The sequence below is a fragment of the Poecilia reticulata genome, chromosome 13 (genome assembly GCF_904066995.2).
Source record: "Poecilia reticulata chromosome 13, P_reticulata-male-v2, whole genome shotgun sequence".
In the NCBI taxonomy this organism is placed as follows: domain Eukaryota; kingdom Metazoa; phylum Chordata; class Actinopteri; order Cyprinodontiformes; family Poeciliidae; genus Poecilia; species Poecilia reticulata.
In genome coordinates, this window is record NC_088842.1 from 4,496,929 (window position 1) to 4,514,821 (window position 17,893).

Here is a 17,893-nt window from a genome sequence, read left to right on the forward strand (position 1 = left end):
ACTAGCCACACTCTGAGTCGAAGAGCATGAGTCAGTCTCCGAAGCGCTAGACGACTGTGCCTCCTCCTCCACATTCCCAAAGTGAGAGGCAGAGGCAGCCAAAGACAGCACATCATCCTCGACAGTCAACTCTGGCATAGGTGGGGAAGTAAACCCAGTCAGGGGAGCATCCACCTGACGTGCCTGAAAAAGGGATTTCATCTCCGCCAGCTCTGCAGACAACCGCTCAACCCTTGTGGAAAGACCTGGTCAGACTTTGCTCGCATCTTCTTAGGAGGAACCACAGAGGTTGTGGCCTCAGTTCTGTGCTTAGAGCGCTTAGAGCGCCTAGGCGCGGCCACCTGCCCAGAAGGTGGAAGGTCATTTCCACACTCAGGGCGTAATTGGGCCATGTAGCTGCAGTTCATGCAGAGATTATCTGACAGGGCCTCAACCAGGTGATCATGCCCGAGGCAGGCAGGGCACAGGTCATGACCATCATCTGCCTGAAGCACAGCCCCACAATGCGAACAACAGTGGGAGCTATCCATGTCCAAAAACTGAAGCGAGTCCCACTACAGGCAGACAGAGCAGACTAGATTGGGAGAAGGGGCAGAGAACGCTACCGTCACCAATCACAAAAAAAAGAGCTACAAAGGGGTTGACATCGTCAGCTATGCCCAGAATAAAGGAAAAAATTAAACTGGGAGAAGGGAGCGAAAACACTGACGTCACCAATTAAAGCAACAAACGAAGAGTGTCAGGTAAGAACAGCACAAAGCTACGATCGGCTGAAGAATGGGAGAGGGTGCGAGACGCTACCGTCACCAGTTACAGAAAAAACCAGCAGACCAACGACAGGCAGACGCGGTCAGCGACATCCAGTCAAGATCGGGAGAGGGGGCGCGAACGCTGCCTTCACCAATCAATGCCAAAAACTGAAGAAAAGATAAACTCAGAAAGGCTAACACAGCTAACTCCAACACAATGGTCATAAGCTGCAAGTTGGGAGAGGAAGCGCAAACGCTGTCATCACCAACAAACAGCATCTCAAACAAAGATCCGTCACAGCCCTAGGAGGGCGATGCCACACAACTCCGGCCAACAGGCAGTCGGGCGTCCAACGACGGTGAAAGATTCAGAAATCCAAAAAGGCTGATGCCATTTACAGTGAACAGCACGCGAGAAGAAAAGAGGAACAGAGCCTTGGATGACGTCATGCTATATAGCCTCTGATTGATCATCCGATGTGTCACAGGTGTGACTCTGTTGATAGTATTGCTCGAACAGCGCATGCGCGAAGGGAACATTCAGTGCTTTCAGCACCGCCCTCTGGCGGTCAGTAGGGATGAAATAGAACTAAATATATTGCTGCACTTGATGGCTAGCTGCTAGGTTGCTGTTACTGTCTTACTCTGCAGTTGTGAAGTCACAATGTCTGGGATCATGAGCGACCCCAGCAATGAGGCAAAAGAACTGCCTGCCTCACCTCGAATCTGTTCTCTGCCGTTTCTGATCACTCCTCAGCACACGAAACACGTTACACCCACACAGTTGGTGACAAAAAACACTACATTTAAGCTAAATTATGGAAATTAAGTTCATACATTAAATATTTTTTAATCATTTTATTGGCGAAGTACAGGCAGGAGGAGCATGCTCTCAGTGGCTGGTAGTGCAGTTAGCGAGAGGTTGCTCAATCCCAGGTGAGGCTCAGCTCACTGCTGCCTCACCGGCTTCGAATCCGAGCATTGAATGGGAAAACGTGAAACTCCAGCGATTTGGAAGAAAAAAAAAATCAGAATTGGTGAAGTTAAATGAAAAAGAGGTACTTCGTAGTACAAACCACAAGGTGAAAATAGCAATATATAAATTATTTTATTACTATTTTTCCATGATGACAGGTGAGGCTCTGCCTCACCTGCCTCCCCTGACCGCCCGTCACTGGTAAGAAAGATGAATCCCGGGCGCAGAGTGTGCCGCTCGGAAGTGTTTCAGCGCTCTGGTGCCGAGGCACAGATGACCAGTAACATCAGTCTTTCACCACCCTCAGTTTCTCCCTCCCCACCCCTGCTGCTCTCTTGCATTCAGTCTCTGATGACATGACGAATATGACTCCATCGCCCGAAAACACTGAGAGCAGGCTGTAATAGGACAGAGAGCAAGTGAAACGGATAGACACCAGGGGGCAAAGGTGGAGTCTCAGCAGTGAGAGGAAACCAAATGGGAAAATGGTAAACGGAACCAGGAGAAATGTTTAGTTTGAAATAAAGCACATGGATCTGACACGAAGGCGATGTGTCAAGGAAAGATATGACCCAGAAAGCACGATGCCCGCGATGAGCCACCATGCTGTGGGAATGCTTTTCTTTAGCAAGCACCAGAAAATAATTCAAGATCTTTCTGGATAAAAATTAGGGATGTATAATATATCAGTGTTAACATCAGGATCGGATGATATTTCACATTTTTTAACATATTGGAAACGGTCTGAAAAATAAAAGCATTCAAGTATTAACAACTGATAACCATTTCCATCTTGTTTCTGTTTGTTTCTGGAGGAGAAGGGGAGGAGGTCGGTCATATGGTTCTTGTCTGGTCATGTGGCAGTGATGGTAATGCAGCAGAGGATTGTGGGGATTTTAGCTGCATCAGGAAAGCAGTGATGAAGTTAATGATGCGGTTGTTTTTTCAAGGTATTAAACTATTGATACATATGCAATATATATCAAGTATCTGTTAAGAATCTATTTTTGGCCATAGCAGCATATTAATGTCAATATCAGCACAAATTTTCATATTGGTGCACCTGTAATAAATATCGAATTTGAGACGGTATTTGAAAAGTGATGTTCTCAGACCCTAACACTCAGAAATATCCCAAAGAGTGAGGGCAAAAACAGGTCTAGATGTGCAAATATGGTAGTGACTTATTATTTAAAGATGTACAAATTGTAATCTGAGTTCCACGTTATGTATATGCATAATTTTCTTTCCACTTGACAATTACATGGCAGGTTGTGTTGGTCTGTCACGTAAAATGCCATTTAAAAAAACAGAAAAACTCCTCAAAAAACAGAGGAGTTTTGAGGAGTGGACTTACCATCCAGTATTCACATCTGAGGCATGTGAATACTTTTGTCAGACATTGTAATGTATCCCAGCTCAGAGGCATCAGGTGTTGTACACTTCCATTCCAAGTTTCCTTCTCGCTGAACCACGCCGCTAGAGCCACTTGTCCCAGTTTTCCATTTTAGCGTTTGATGTTTTTTACAGCGCCTCCGAGGCTGGAACTTCTCGCCTTGGTCCAAGGTTGCCGTTGGTTACCTGTGATCAGCGAATGTTTGCTGGCAGAATAAGTAATATCTCTTTGGGGAGCCCTTCCCTTTATGCTCTGCTTGAGACTGGTGTGGGTATTGATTTGGTTTGTAGGCTAGAATTTCTCCTGGGAGCTAATAAAAATAATTACAAAAAGATCATCAAAGGCCTGACCTTCTGTTGCACACATGAATAAATATGTGACCAAGATAATGGAAAACACAGCCTAACTCTGTGTGTGGTCAGTGTAACCGGAGATATAATTGGAGATGTTTTATCTTGGAATTAATGGAGAAATAAAGAGATGATTTTGTTAGTTTTTTTCAAATCAGAAACTTAAGTGGAGTTTTGCTCTACTTTCATGCTACTTTCTCTGAGTCATGAAAAGAATGCAAACATGTTCAGCTTGTGCACATTTAATGGAAAGTCGCATCCATTTCAGTGATGTGGACATAAGAAGACGTAAAAATAAATAAATAATAATAGGCTGAAAAAAACCCCCATCATCTTCTGGTTCACCATAATGATTTCCCTCCCTGGCTGCATTCTTTGTTTGTTTGTTCTCTATTTCCTGCTTTCCTCCAGGAGTGAATGACTGCACAGCCATGGTGAAAAGTAATGGTGGTATTATTGCAGATGGGGCAGAGGAAACACAACCATGTTTGATTGGAGCGTGTGCCCTGAGCCCCAGTGAAGTGCACTTGCCTCAGCTCAGACAGCACTTGATTGCACAGCACCAATGATCGCATTAAAAGGGCAACAGAAAGCCCATTTACTGCAAAGAGAGTGGGGCTGGGGGTAAAGGGAGCCGGTAGGAAACAGAAAATTTACTTCGACTTTTGCGAGGAGCTAAGATCTGATGTCTGGATGAAGAAAGTTTTGTATCTAGCTCTTCTGGACAACAAATAGCCTATAGATACAGATTAACATGTTGATGTTGAGATTTTTGCAATGAAACAACTGGTAAGAAAGGAGGGGAACTTTAGGGTGATTGACAGCGCTAAGACACTCCTCCTGGCTCTGATTGGTTGTTTCAAGTTAGCACTGGGAGAAGACAGAAGAGCAACCCACTCAGCAAGGACATTGACCATCAACGTAGGGCCCTCTGTTCACCCAGATTGGCTTTTCCCTGGCAGTGGAAGTACAATAGTAGAGGCATCTGCTGCGTTCATGTCCACAGGAAAGACTGGAGCAGATGGAGACTCACGGTCTATATGATTAGAAGGCAGTAGATTGGAATACAAATTGGATTTAAAGAAATTAGACTGATAAATCGAATGTAGTCGCCGTGGTTTGCTCCTGTGCTTGCACATTGGACTTAGTGGAAAGCCCCTGTGTGGTTTTGTGGATTGCAGCGAGGGGAAACACATGCTTCAATGAGATAAAAATAAATGTGTATTTGACACTTCATCAAGGGAAAAGGGGGGTGTCTATCAATTTCCTTTATCTCGCTCTCTATTAATCAACGCCGTGGTTCTAACTGCTGCTTTGTAGGTTGAGTCTCTCATTGCCACAACTCAAACTCACTCTGTACAAAATGTTACTGTTACTAATTTTTGAGTGAGAAAATTTTTTCTAGAAACCTACTGTAATTTTTTTTGTCTGCTTCACTACCTAATGCCAGTAAGATTAGATCATGAGCTGTGGGAACATGCTGTCACCAGCCACTCATGCACAAACCTCCATCTGTAGCCCCATTTGGCAAAAGACACGAGACCTGATCACTAATCAATGGTGGGGAAATGGAGCGAATTAGCCGAAATTAGGAAGAAGAGAGAACAGGCTTCCTCCTGTTCAGGGTCAATATGCTACTGTCTGATGGCTGATTCCTGTTGAGTGGTGGGCTTCTGGACTTTTGTGCAGAGATGTGTGTCATTTGAATGCGTGTGTGTGTGTTTTGCTCAGGAGCTTTGACAGACATTTTGTGCAGATATTTGTGCTTGTAAAATTTTAGTACAAAGATTTATAGTTGATTGCCATAGTGTGGAAACGTGTGCAAACGTAGCTGAACAAAGACCCAAACTTTCAGAACTGCTTCAATCCTTTGTTGAGTTTAGCTGAAGCCCAAGGAGAAAGATCTTTGTGGTACATTAGCCTTAAGTATAACATGCATCGTCCTATTAACCCACTGCACTAACCCAGAGTAGGTCATAGTCATCAACTCGGCTCAACTTCAGGTCTCAACTTGATCTAAGTCCTGATTAGTTAGTGTGCAGCTGCCAGCAAAATCATAGTAAGTGATGGGACAATTTTATGTTGTTAAACGGAAAGACCTTTCCATTAAATGTTGGATAAGTTAGCTTGATTTGCTCTGCTTTGAAGTAGTTATTTGATTGTTTGGTACTGGATTAAAGTGCTTGATTCTTGCGTGGCTTCCATGGCTTGTGTGATGTAAATGTGTGTGGCCCATGGCTCCTTATCTCTGGGGGTAAGACCTGGTCACAAACGGATACAGCGTCCAGACTTGGGGAGCATTATCTTAGCCACCAGACTCCAAGAGCTCAGTCACTGCAACCCTAATGAAAAGGAGTGGCCATGGCTTTGAGCCACAGGGGATTAGCATTTGACATCGATCTGAACTCTAACATCCATCCAAATAAAGAGAAAAAAAAGAACTTTGCAATTCATATTCACATCAGTTTTGCAGGCTTTTCAACTGTAAGAAAAGTATTATGTTGTCCACGCTACACGTTATTAGAGCAGATCTCTCTGGTGAAACTCTAAATCTTCCAGTTGTAGTTTGCATGTCCACATTACCAGAAAACCATGATGGATTTGCTCAAAAATCGATCCAGGTCTTTTGATCAAATTTTGATGTTTTATTTGTTTTAAAATAGGGCTGCTGTACACATTTATTTTAGTAATCTAGTAATCCATTGCTTATTGTAACCATTAATAAAGTAATGAATAAACATTGTCCCGTTATGTAGTTTTTACTTAAGCTAGTAAAATAATTAAAGAAAAAGTGCTAGTGAAACACATTTATGTTCTGTTTTTAACAAGAAAACATTTTATAGTGCAAAATGCAATATGATTCAAACATCGCTTTTAGATTCAAACTTGAAGCTTAAAAATTTTGTATAGATATTTCTAGTCTATATTTTTTCCAAATTATTACTCTTCTTAATCAGCAACAACCTTAAATGTAAACAAAAATTTTATTTTGCTGTACATGTATAACATCCCAGATTTGGTGTTAACAATAAGATAAAAGTCAACCTTTTGGAAATGGAACAAAAACATCCCCTGTTCGCCGCCACAAGCGATCTTGATGCATCTACTAGATGTTTCCAGATGAAGTGTTGGAATATTGAGGACGTGAACTTTCTTTCTACTTCTATTTCTTTTCCATTTAGCTTAAACTGATTCCACACTTTTGACACCTTTTGTCACTTTGTTGGTGGTCCCTCACAATCTCCCTCCATAGTTGCTAATAGCACTTAGCATTTGTTAATAGTTCATTGATGGATGTGAGAGTGTTGTGCACAACAAGTCTGTTTATCAAGAAAACTAATTATGAAGCCTCTAAGCTAACTTTAATTTCATTAGCAGCAAACTGTCCAAGTTTGTGATAGATGTTTGGAAAATACATGTCGCTAATATTGGCGTTCTTTTGAAATGTGAAACATTTTATCAATCAACTGTGCATATGGCGGTAACAATGAATGTGCTTAAGACTCCAGTTCTCATTTTGTGAGCGCAACTCTTTTAGCAAATATCTGTACTAATCTTGAGTTAATTTCTTTTTTGTTTTGTTTTCTATGAGTTCTGTTTTATTACTAACAATTTCTATTTACATTGTTGACAGTTTTTGTTTGAAAATGGATTTAATAAGCCATATGTTTTGAATTTTTTTTACATAAAAATAGTCTCTCTTCTGTTAATAATTGCACTGCTCTGTGTCTTTACCTTCAGGATCCCGTCTGCGCCAGGAGGACTCCCCGCCCCGGATTGTGGAGCATCCCTCTGACCTGATCGTATCCAAAGGGGAGCCTGCCACTCTCAACTGTAAAGCGGAGGGGCGACCCACCCCGACAGTGGAGTGGTACAAAGACGGGGAGCGGGTGGAAACGGACAAAGACGACCCACGTTCACACCGCATGCTGCTTCCGACCGGCTCGCTTTTCTTCCTGCGCATTGTTCACGGACGACGGAGCAAACCCGACGAGGGAGCCTACGTCTGCGTGGCCCGGAACTACCTGGGAGAAGCCGTCAGCCGTAATGCGTCCCTGGAAGTAGCATGTGAGTCGTGATGTCATTGTATCTTTTTTTTTATTTTTTATTTTAATTCTATTTATACTGTGTCTTTGGCTGGCCAAAATAAGTCCAGATCCTGCTGTAGTCAAAAAACCTGGATTTCCACTCAGCATTATGAAATTTTATAATTTGTTTGTACACATCATTTGTATTAGGAAATTGCACTCCACTTACCACTGGGAATAAGAGGAAACAAATCAACATTTAATTTGAGGCAACTGTAATTACATTATTCTTAGAGTTGATTTCATTGTTCTCTTTTTGCCAACTCCATAATGATTTCGTGAGGTCTAAAAGGTTCTTGTTAGCTGGGGCAATGACTTGTGACGAATGAGTTTTTCAGCCGTGAATCTGGTGAATTTGATGTGTTCTTGGCTCAGAGGGGCTGTTGTGAAGTTGTCCACAGATCTTTGAGTTTGGACATAAAGCTGCTGTCACTCTATGAAAGAGACAAGATGGCAGGGCAGACATTGGGTCTCTCACTAGGGCTAGCATGACAGGGATGGCTCCTGATGGACATTTAGCTCAAGCTGTCTGGACTGTGGACAGGCAGAACCTGAACTGTGACTCAGATTACCTTTGAAGATGAATCTACACTCACTCCCCAAACAGACTTAGGCCGGGTTTTCAAACAGCAGGTCCCAGAGACCTCAAACAGTCCAGGCGTGGGAAGTCTCCATCTGCTTTTGTTGTTTTGACTTGTCATTTAATAATATGGCTTGTTATAGCTAACTAGGAAACAGGCAACAGGACAGACTATGTTCAGCTCTCATTGAAGAGATTTAAAAGATGCTTTAGTTTGAACGTTACAAATATTTGACCGGTTTGGAATAATTCTCTGCTAACACTTTCTGTAGACTCCATGTATACAACAAGCAAACTCTTTCAGATATATATGTATTTTATTTTAGTTTTTTGAAGAGAGGAGATAATAAATAACCTGCTTTTTGTAGGACCAGAACTTGAACCTGTACATTTCAATTAATTAAATCCATTTTAATGACTTAAAATCTTTAATTCAATTCATAGCTATTTTTTTTTAACTGTAAAAGTTCAAAATGGAACTTTTGTATTTCCACGCACTAGGAAATCTGATGCACAACTGTCAAACATAGCAAACAAATAGCAATGGACAACAAAACTGCTTCTCTTGGCCGACAGGAGGTACATTTTTCAATCTGACTGGACACCGGGAAAGACTGTTGTTGCGTGCAAGTTGTACTAAAAGGAGTTAGCCTACCGCTGACGCTATTCTAGCCTAAAATAGCATCTCAATGCTAAGTGTGTTGCATGCTAAGTGTGTTGCAGCGGGATAGACATTCCCAACACTAATGTATACAGTCTACAGTCCACATTTATAAAAAAATCTCTTTTCAAAAAGTTACATGAACTCTCAGAAGTTCTTGAAACACTTGAAAATTGAATGGCTATAATAGCACTTTGCATTAGTTGTATGGTTTTGTAACCTAAGTAGCAGGTTAAACACTATAAATATCTTTGTTGTTGAGCTCATATGTGTATTCAATAATTTGGCAGCAAAAGAGTTTTGAAGTGTTGTTGGTTTATGTTTGGTTTCTTAGCATATTGAGTGTCTGGGGACTATGGACCTATTTATTCTTTATTTTATTAAAAGACTGGTGGTAATTTAACCCCTTTTGATGTTTTTATTTGTAAAGTTCAGGATGTATTTTGATGTATTTTTATTTTGTACCCTTCTTGAGGTCATTTCGTACTTGCTTTTTTCACCAACAGTTTCCGATGCTCTTTGCCTAATCCACTGTAAGGAAAATGTAGTTATGCTACTTGAATATATTTCTGGGTTTGAAGGAGTTGGGATAAAAAGTTCACTCATGGGGTTGAACTGAGGTTGAATACAACAGATCTGAAGCAATGCAGTACTTCTGCTTGGTATTTTTCTCTAGTCCACTAAATTACATTTGTGGCTAAAAAGATACAAAGAGAAAGCCACTTTATGATGATTAAGATTGATAGCAGAAAATAGGTTTCCTCTGCATATCTGGAACTTGAGCCAACAACTATATCATTGCAGAGTCAAAATGGTTGCTTCTTCCAATAGTTATTAACTGTGAAAATCTTCATTTAGTCTGAAAGTCAGTGTTGTGGTACTCGAAGTCGGTCTTGGTCTCGAGACCATTTTTTGATGGTCTTGTTCTCGTCTCGGACTCGACCGCATTTGGTCTTGGTCTTGTCTCGGGCGCTGAGGACTCTGCATTTTATTTCAAGACCAGTCGAGACCGCAACTGTGAAAATGTCACTAAACGTACAGCATACTGTCCAGTTTATTTGTTAACATCTTTGTTTTCAGTGTGAAACGCACAGATTACAATCCAAGCAATTAAGTGTTTCTGTTACTCCCCCTTCCCCTCCCCACCTTTCACTCACACGCGGCGCTCTGAGACATGCGCATTGGTTTTCTCTCAGCGGCAGAAAATGTCTGTCTAATCGTCAGTAATAGAATAGCGCTGCATAAATAATAAGAAATCCGATGGCCACAGCTAACTCAACATCGCTTCGCTTTCACAGACGGTGGGGACTACGTCTAACTTTTTTTGTCACTTAGAAAAGTAACTCAAAGAAGGTAAGCTCCGTTGACATGATTTTAGCAAAACTAGCTGTACAGAGACGCCTAAGCATTTGTGATGACAAAAGTCACTCACTGCCTGAATTATTGTGCGGAGGTGATGACTGACTTGTCGCATATGTGGGACAACGCTGTGTCCAAAAGTCTGCAATATAGTGATGTGACATTCAGAAACAGTCGATTCTTCTGAGCGGCTCTTTACTTATTAGATAGGAATGCAGGGTTTCCCCCAGAAAATTTGCTAAGCCCAGTGGTCAGGGCACCAAGGCGGTCTACTGGCGCTCCACCGTGTTTTTGTATTAAAAGATGTTAAGTAGACAATAAAAGTAAACATACCACTGGGTAATTATATGTTATGGGAAAACATAGTCAGTGAACTGCTATATAAACCCACAACTAGTCTTAAAAACAACTAATCAAAAAATACAATTAAAATAAATATCAATTATGTCCACTTCTGTTAAATCCAAATTAAGTCAGCGGCTCCATCAGGCCCCCCAGAGCTTCAGGGGCCCCATAAATGCTAATATTTTAACATAGACCACAGATATATAAATGTAGCATTTGTTTATTGAGATTATCATTGCTGCTAAATTTGACATAATGGTTTCAGCATATATAAATTAAAAGACTTTAAATTATTTAACATGTATATGTTAGATTTTAAGGAGCTGGCAAATTTATTTTGTAGAAGTTCAAAGAACAATATTCATAATCAGATTGGTTTGTTACCACAGCTAAAATCTGATGCTGTTATTTTAATCTTTGCGTTTCAGCTCCGTTTGTTCACAAATACAAATTAGTAAGCTGCAGTTATAATTTATTGCTTTTTAGGTTTGCCAGTTAAACTACTCCCCCTGTCCTAGATTTCACTAAATCTAACACAGAAGCTGTTAGAGCTGCTGATGTTTTTAGCAACAAAAGGGGCCCCTAAGTCATATTCTGCTCCAGGCCTCATACACCCTTGGACTGGCCCTGTATGATGTGGTAATTCGCTGCACTGCGCAGAGATGCGCAACAAATGGGAGATTTAATTCAATGCTGCTAATGTGGCTTTAGTAGCGCTTTCATTTCGTGTCTGAGTTTTTAACAAGGGGACACAGAAACTATTTTGTTTGGTTGAATTTCTGGATGAGTTTTTCAGATGTCCGGTGGCCGCGTGCATTAACTCTCTGTCTGACCAAGTGGGCAAAACATTTGATATGGTTTGATGCTTAGTGTAATCGGAAAAATACTAGTAATAATAATAAAATAATATAAAATCAGCGTGATGCGTGACTGCGAGGAGAGCGCGAAAGCTCCTCACCGGGTTAAACCTGCACGATGAGTGATTAGCACTGGGTCGTTAACCACTAACGCACCGGCTAACCGGGAACACAGACCTAAACTTTACAGGGAAGACAGGGCCAAACGCTGGGCAGCATGTTGAGATGCAAACGCCGCATAATGTTTTGTTCACAAATATACATCATTCTCACAGCTGCTCAAAGCACCTCTGAAAGTGCGGCTACAAGTTATTCCTGCGGTTCACGTAGAGCTGCGCAACCAGAGCTAACGCGGTGGGTTTAAACTCTTACCTTAACCAATAACTCCTCATAACTAATCATAATTCCTCACAGGGGGTTGATGTAAATATCCATAGCGGTCAGCCTGTGTCCAGTTCGAGTGAAAGGAGGAGCGTGGGATCTGCGCTGAGGTTAACTTTAGACAATCCAGTTGCTGCAGTGCGCGAGGCTACACGCAGAGGCCCAGCGGTGTGATTGGTCCGGCTTTAAATGCATTAACTATAAACATATCTTCTATAAACATATCTTTTTGGAATAAATCTGCTCTGATAGTGAAACGCTCGGAGCAACAGAAACACTTGCAATCCGGCTTAAAAAAAGGTGATTTTTTTATTTTATTTTATTTTCCTAAAAAAAAAATTAACAAGAAGACCCCTTATGATGGACACAAACTTTGGACTTGGTTTTCCCTTGCTTGGACGCGGGTCACCGGGGCCCCACTCTGGAGCCAGGCCTGGAGGTGGGGCATGATGGCGAGTGTCTGGTGGCCGGGCTTTTACCCACGGAGCCCGGCCGGGCTCAGCCCGAAGAGGAGACGTGGGTCCCCCTTCCGATGAGCTCACCACCTGTCGGAGAGGCCAAAGGGGTCGGGTGCATTGTGCTATGGGCGGCAGCCAAGGGAGGGGACCCTGGCGGTCTGATCCTCGGCTGCAGAAGCTGGTTCTTGGGACGTGGAACGTCACCTCTCTGGTGGAGAAGGAACCGGACCTAGTGTGCGAGGCTGAGAGGTTCCGGCCAGAAATAGTGTGCCTCACCTCGACACATGGCTCTAGTTCTGGAACCAGTCTCCTTGAGAGGGGCTGGACGTACTTCCACTCTGGAGTTGCCCACGGTGAGAGGCGCCGGGCTGGAGTGGGCATACTTGTTGCCCCTCATCTGGGCGCCTGTACGTTGGGGTTCACCCCGGTGAACGAAAGGGTAGCCTCCCTCCGCCTACGGGTGGGGCCTCCCTCCGCCTACGGGTGGGGGGACGGGTTCTGACTGTTGTTTGTGCTTATGGGCCAAACGGCAGTTCAGATTACCCACCCTTCTTGGAGTCCTTAGAGGGGGTACTGGAGAGTGCCCCTCCTGGGGACTCCCTTGTTCTACTGGGGGACTTCAACGCTCACGTGGGCAATGACAGTGAGACCTGGAGAGGCACGGCCTCCTGGACGCCTCCCTGGTGAGGTGTTCCGGGCACGTCCCACCGGGAGGAGGCCTCGGGGAAGACACAGGACACGCTGGAGGTATTATGTCTCTCGGCTGGCCTGGGAATGCCTTGGGATTCCCCCGGAGGAGCTGGAAGAAGTGGCTGGGGAGAGGGAAGTCTGGGCCTCCCTTCTGAAGCTGCTGCCCCTGCGACCCGACCCCAGATAAGCGGAAGAAAATGGATGGATGGCTTAGCCTGGCGGTGGCGCTAGTAAAGCATGGCCTGCCGCCAGGCCTATACTACACTGGGGGAAACCCTGGACTGGAGTGTCACTCATTGAGAGGTTTTGTTCTATCAGATTTCCATACGCTGTCAGAATAGCATACATGCAGTCAGTACCATTCCTACACATTCGCATTAAGAAGTCCGACCGTTAGAGGAGTTGTCAGTTCACCATACGCAGCAAGTTATAACGAAAATTAGACATTAAATTGTTTTCAATAATAACTATATAGATAAACACATGCTGTCATGGTTTCAAAGTGTATTTAAAGCAGGGTCTGGCTGCAGCTGGAGTCAGCTACAACACACGCCCGTGTACCCTTAAGTCTGGATGCCATACAACTGTTAATAACAAAATTACTGTAATGACTTACTGCAATTTTAATAGCAGGTAATCAGCAATTCTATGTTGTTGATTAAATGAAATCTTATGGTAATGACGTGTCTGAGAGATATAGCCGTTGTTCTGTCAGATAGCCATACGCTGTCAGGATAGCATACATGCACTGAGCAAGCCAGCGCATGCGCATTAAGAAGTCCGACAGTCAGTGGAATTGTCATTTCAGGATACGCAACAAGTTATGACGAAAATAAGTCATTAAATTGTTTATAATATGACATAATATGATAACTAGATAGATATACATGCGTTGTCGTGGTTTCAAAGTGTATTTAAAGCAGGGTCTAGCTGCAGCTGCAGTCAACTACAACACATGCCCGTGTAAAACTCAATAACCCACTTAACCGCTAAGTCAGGATGCCATATAACTGTTAATAACAAAGTGTATGATGATCTACGTCATGATTCTATGTTGCTGATTAAATAAAATCATATGGTAATGACAGTGTATGCATGTCTGAGCTAAGCGTATGACTATCTGACAACGTATGCTGATCTGACAGAACACCTTGAGTTCGTGCTAAGCGTATGACGATCTGACCTGACAATACACCCGTTCTTTGTTCTTGTAATGCTCTGTGTACACTGCATCATCATATTATTGAATTATGTACGTTGATATTTAAATTAACAAATAACAAACACAAGAACGAAAGAGCACGCACAGAATGTACATTGCTCTTTGATTGTTTTTGTTCAAAGGGGCAGCTGTTTTTCAGTTGCCACTTTTCGCGATCATCGTAAAAACAGTCACGATGCGCTCCTTCTGTTTAGTTACTTCTTGCTTGTTGCTCCTTGGTCAGTGTTCATAGTTGAGCTGTCATGTCGGATTCTATTTTTCTAACCCACATGCAGAACACAACTGAGAACACCGGTGTTATTTGCAAGTGGTTTATTGTAAAGAAACCAAACAGGAAGGTGACAGGTAATATTTGGATCCTGGATCTCTTCACACAGCTCACGCCAGATATCTGAGCACAGGAGGACAGGTATGGTTAGTTCAGGCTCAGTTGGAATCTTCAGTAAACGGAGTAGGTGGAGCTTACGTGGTATGGAGCGGGTCCGAGCTGGGAGGGGGGAAAAGGGCTTCTGGGGAGTCCAGGGCTTGATGGAAGGAAATGGGCGGCTGGAGAGGCGGCGTCGGAGGGTGGACAGGTAAGTGGTAACTTCCACTCCTAGGTGCACATGCAATCTCGGAACTCTGAGGGAAAGACACACAAAGAATCACTAGAAGAATTTCTAGACTGGTCTGAACAGAGATGAAAACTCTGGGGCCTGAAGTACCAAACAGGTGACAATCTGGCTGTGAAGTGACGGCGACTCACTCCTAATATAGGAGCTGACGAGATTGACCTCAGGTGCGTTGAAACCGGAGCTGTAGGCCAACCCTCCAGGCAAAGCCTCAGGACGCCCTCTGGTGGAAAACGACATTAAGAAAACGACAGACCGCTTTCTGTAAGAAACAAACAAAGCAACTGGCCTCTCTGCACGTGCTCGCTATTTATAAAAGCTTTCTTACCTTGAGTTCGGTCTTGTTGGACCGCCGCGGTGTCATCTGTTGTTTTCCGCCGGAACATTGCTTAATATCAAAACGATACTGAAAAGGTAACTCCGTGAAATAGGACTTTTTCCATTTCACACAACGCACGGGTATTTTAGTTCATGTTGGGTGTAGGCAGTGGCGCAAAAAGTGGGTATGCAGGGTATGCAACGCATAGGGGCGCAGCACCAGAGGGGGCGCCAAAACCCCGTCTGGAGGGGGCGGCGCGCCGATGATGTTTTCCCGCCGATGATGTTTTCCCGCCGATGATGTTTTCCCGCCGATGATGTTTTCCCGCCGATGGTGTTTTCCTTCACCTCGCACACATAACTTAGGTAATTAGTAGCGAGTTTTACCGTTCACGTACCGTCGCCTCGAGGGAGGGGGATGGGGGGGGGGGGGTATTGAGCGTCTCTCCTTCACCCTGACGTTCCTTACCTGGGGGGGTGAGCGTTGCTCCTTCACCCTGACTTTCATTACCTTGGAGGGGGGGCGGGCGCCGATCTATGTTTTCGCATCCACCTGAATAATGTGTAGTTGCGCCACTGGGTGTAGGCAGTTAGCACTCGTTACCACCAGTGCAAATCTTCCTCTGGAGTTTAATGGCGGCTTCTTGACCGACTATGAAAGCGCATTACTGCCACCAACTGGACTGAAGTGTTAAATGAAAGTTGGCAGAAAAAAAATACATTCTAAAAGTTATTTTTTCAAAATTTACGTGACAGTATATTTTATTTTTATTATAATTAATTGCTAAAATGTTTTTAGATGTATATATGTTTATTTACTCAATTCTACTTTGAGCTGTCTCCTTTTTAGTTTATACAGAATATGATTCATAATCCGTGAGTTATATTTAGTGCTTAACTAACAAAACTTTAAAAAAAGAATACAAATGTTTATACTCTATCAGAAGGTATCACATACTTTCAACCATTTTGTTCTTCAATTTAAACTTGAGAGTTAAGCAACTGAACACTGAAAAATCTGTAGTTTCTTAAGTCCTGTATTGTGATGTGGAATGGTATCACTACCACTCCAATATAGCATGACTCTGGGTCTTTAAAGCAATCAGTGAACATTAACATTAGTTTTAATATTATTCACAAAAATACTTTATGTACAATGAATCACTCTGGAACATGTTTTTTATTTTTATTTTTGATTAAGTTGTGCCATACCTCCCATCACAAGATAAATCTTCAGATAGGAGGAATGTCAAAGTAAGACCATGTTTCACAAAAGTCTGTTGTATGTAATCATGCATATTCTTCCTTTATATCATCAATTCAACCAAAACTAAGTTTTTCAGTGCTCCTAACACACATATAATATATATTTTAATGGATAAGATAGATTGTTTTAATATTCTTTCTCCAAACATACTTCATACTTATGGTGAACAGAAGGTAAAAAAGGGTTAGCTACAAAATGAATAAGAGTGAAAAGGCGGTGCTCAACAGTTGATTTGCATTTGCATGGCACACAGCAACTTTATTTAAATACAAAAACCTCTGCTAGGCACAAGGGAGGGGGTAATAGGGGAACACAGACACACAGCGTTTTTGAACATTTTTGGCAGTGTTTGACTCTGAAAAACCTATTGCCGAAAGCCCTCAATCTCCATGCGGACGGCAGAACAAGGTGTCAATAGCTGACGAAAATCCCATTTTTCGTCCTGTGGAAGGTAGTGTATTATATCAAGGCATTAATGACTTACTGCAATTTTAATAGCAGGTAATTTAAGAGATATGGAATAAAAAATGTTCTGAAGTTGATTTGTAGGATTGGTGCATGGGCCAGACTACTGTCCCGCCAAGGGCAACAACATAGTCAGTTCTTATGAAACACGACTCTGCTGCTGTTTTGGTATTATGCCATATGATTGTTCACACTCTTGAATATCCTGTAGTTTCAGTCTTTGATTTTTCTAATGCATGTCTCCTCAATGAAGTTCCTGTAGGCTCAGAAGGGAATACTTGGGTGGAAATGAACATTTCCATTTTCTGGCAGAATATGTGGGTGTAATGAAGCTGAGCGAGCATCTCCATTCTGGGTTGGTAGTTCTTGTGGGCTTTCAGCAGACATCTTTAGTCTGGATCAGTGGTCATACAGGCTTTGAACCACCCTGAGTTGTAAACCCATATAGGGCTAAAATAAAAAGCTCCTGTGTGCCTTAAGGCTCTCCCATGCTACTTTTGACTCTCATTGATGTAGTTGTGTCATGAAAATTGTCATCTTGTTCATAGGAAAGCATCCTCCTCCCTTTCTCATCACATGGGTTGAACTTTTTCATACAGAGGTCTGTGCAAAGTGTTGTGTTGTGCCTTTGCACACGACACTTTTGTCGTGTTTGGAGAAAGGTTGTTGGCATGTTTTATGAAGAAATGGGCTCAGATAGCAATGTGGATTGCTTCAATTAGTCCACTTCCACCATCTGGTTTCTGTATCTGCAGGTCCGTGGAACACTTTTTAGAAACATTGTCCAACGTGGTGAGACATTATGTACATTTGTATGATTCATTACTAAATAACTACAAAGACCGTCACATGGCTAAGAGATTCTGAATGGAAAGTGCTGATATGTTGTTCATGGAGGAGGCGGTCTGCAGAGAGGTGTGGCACTCTCTCTGTAACCGTTTTGTAAAAGCTAAATGGAGGGTGTGTCTATGAAAGATATGTGCGAATATGAACTCACAACCAAGCAACAACTCTTTGGCTTAGGATGAAAAATGGGAGACCCTTAAGTGAATATAATTTATGAAGCAGAAGAAGGTGAAGAGAACTGTTACACCCCTCTACACTGGGCTTTTTGGCAGTG

The 17,893-nt window shown here is 42.6% G+C and overlaps 1 protein-coding gene across 12 annotated transcripts in view; it reads left to right on the forward strand.

The window, feature by feature from the left end:
* Window positions 1-17,893, forward strand: part of robo2 (roundabout, axon guidance receptor, homolog 2 (Drosophila)) — a 525,042-nt gene that overhangs the window by 237,315 nt on the left and 269,834 nt on the right. For all 12 annotated transcript variants that reach the window (XM_008424864.3, XM_008424871.3, XM_008424869.3 and 9 more), the window contains exon 2: window positions 7,213-7,539. In XM_008424864.3, the coding sequence (XP_008423086.1) occupies window positions 7,213-7,539 (327 nt within the window). The remainder of the gene's footprint in view (window positions 1-7,212; window positions 7,540-17,893) is intronic.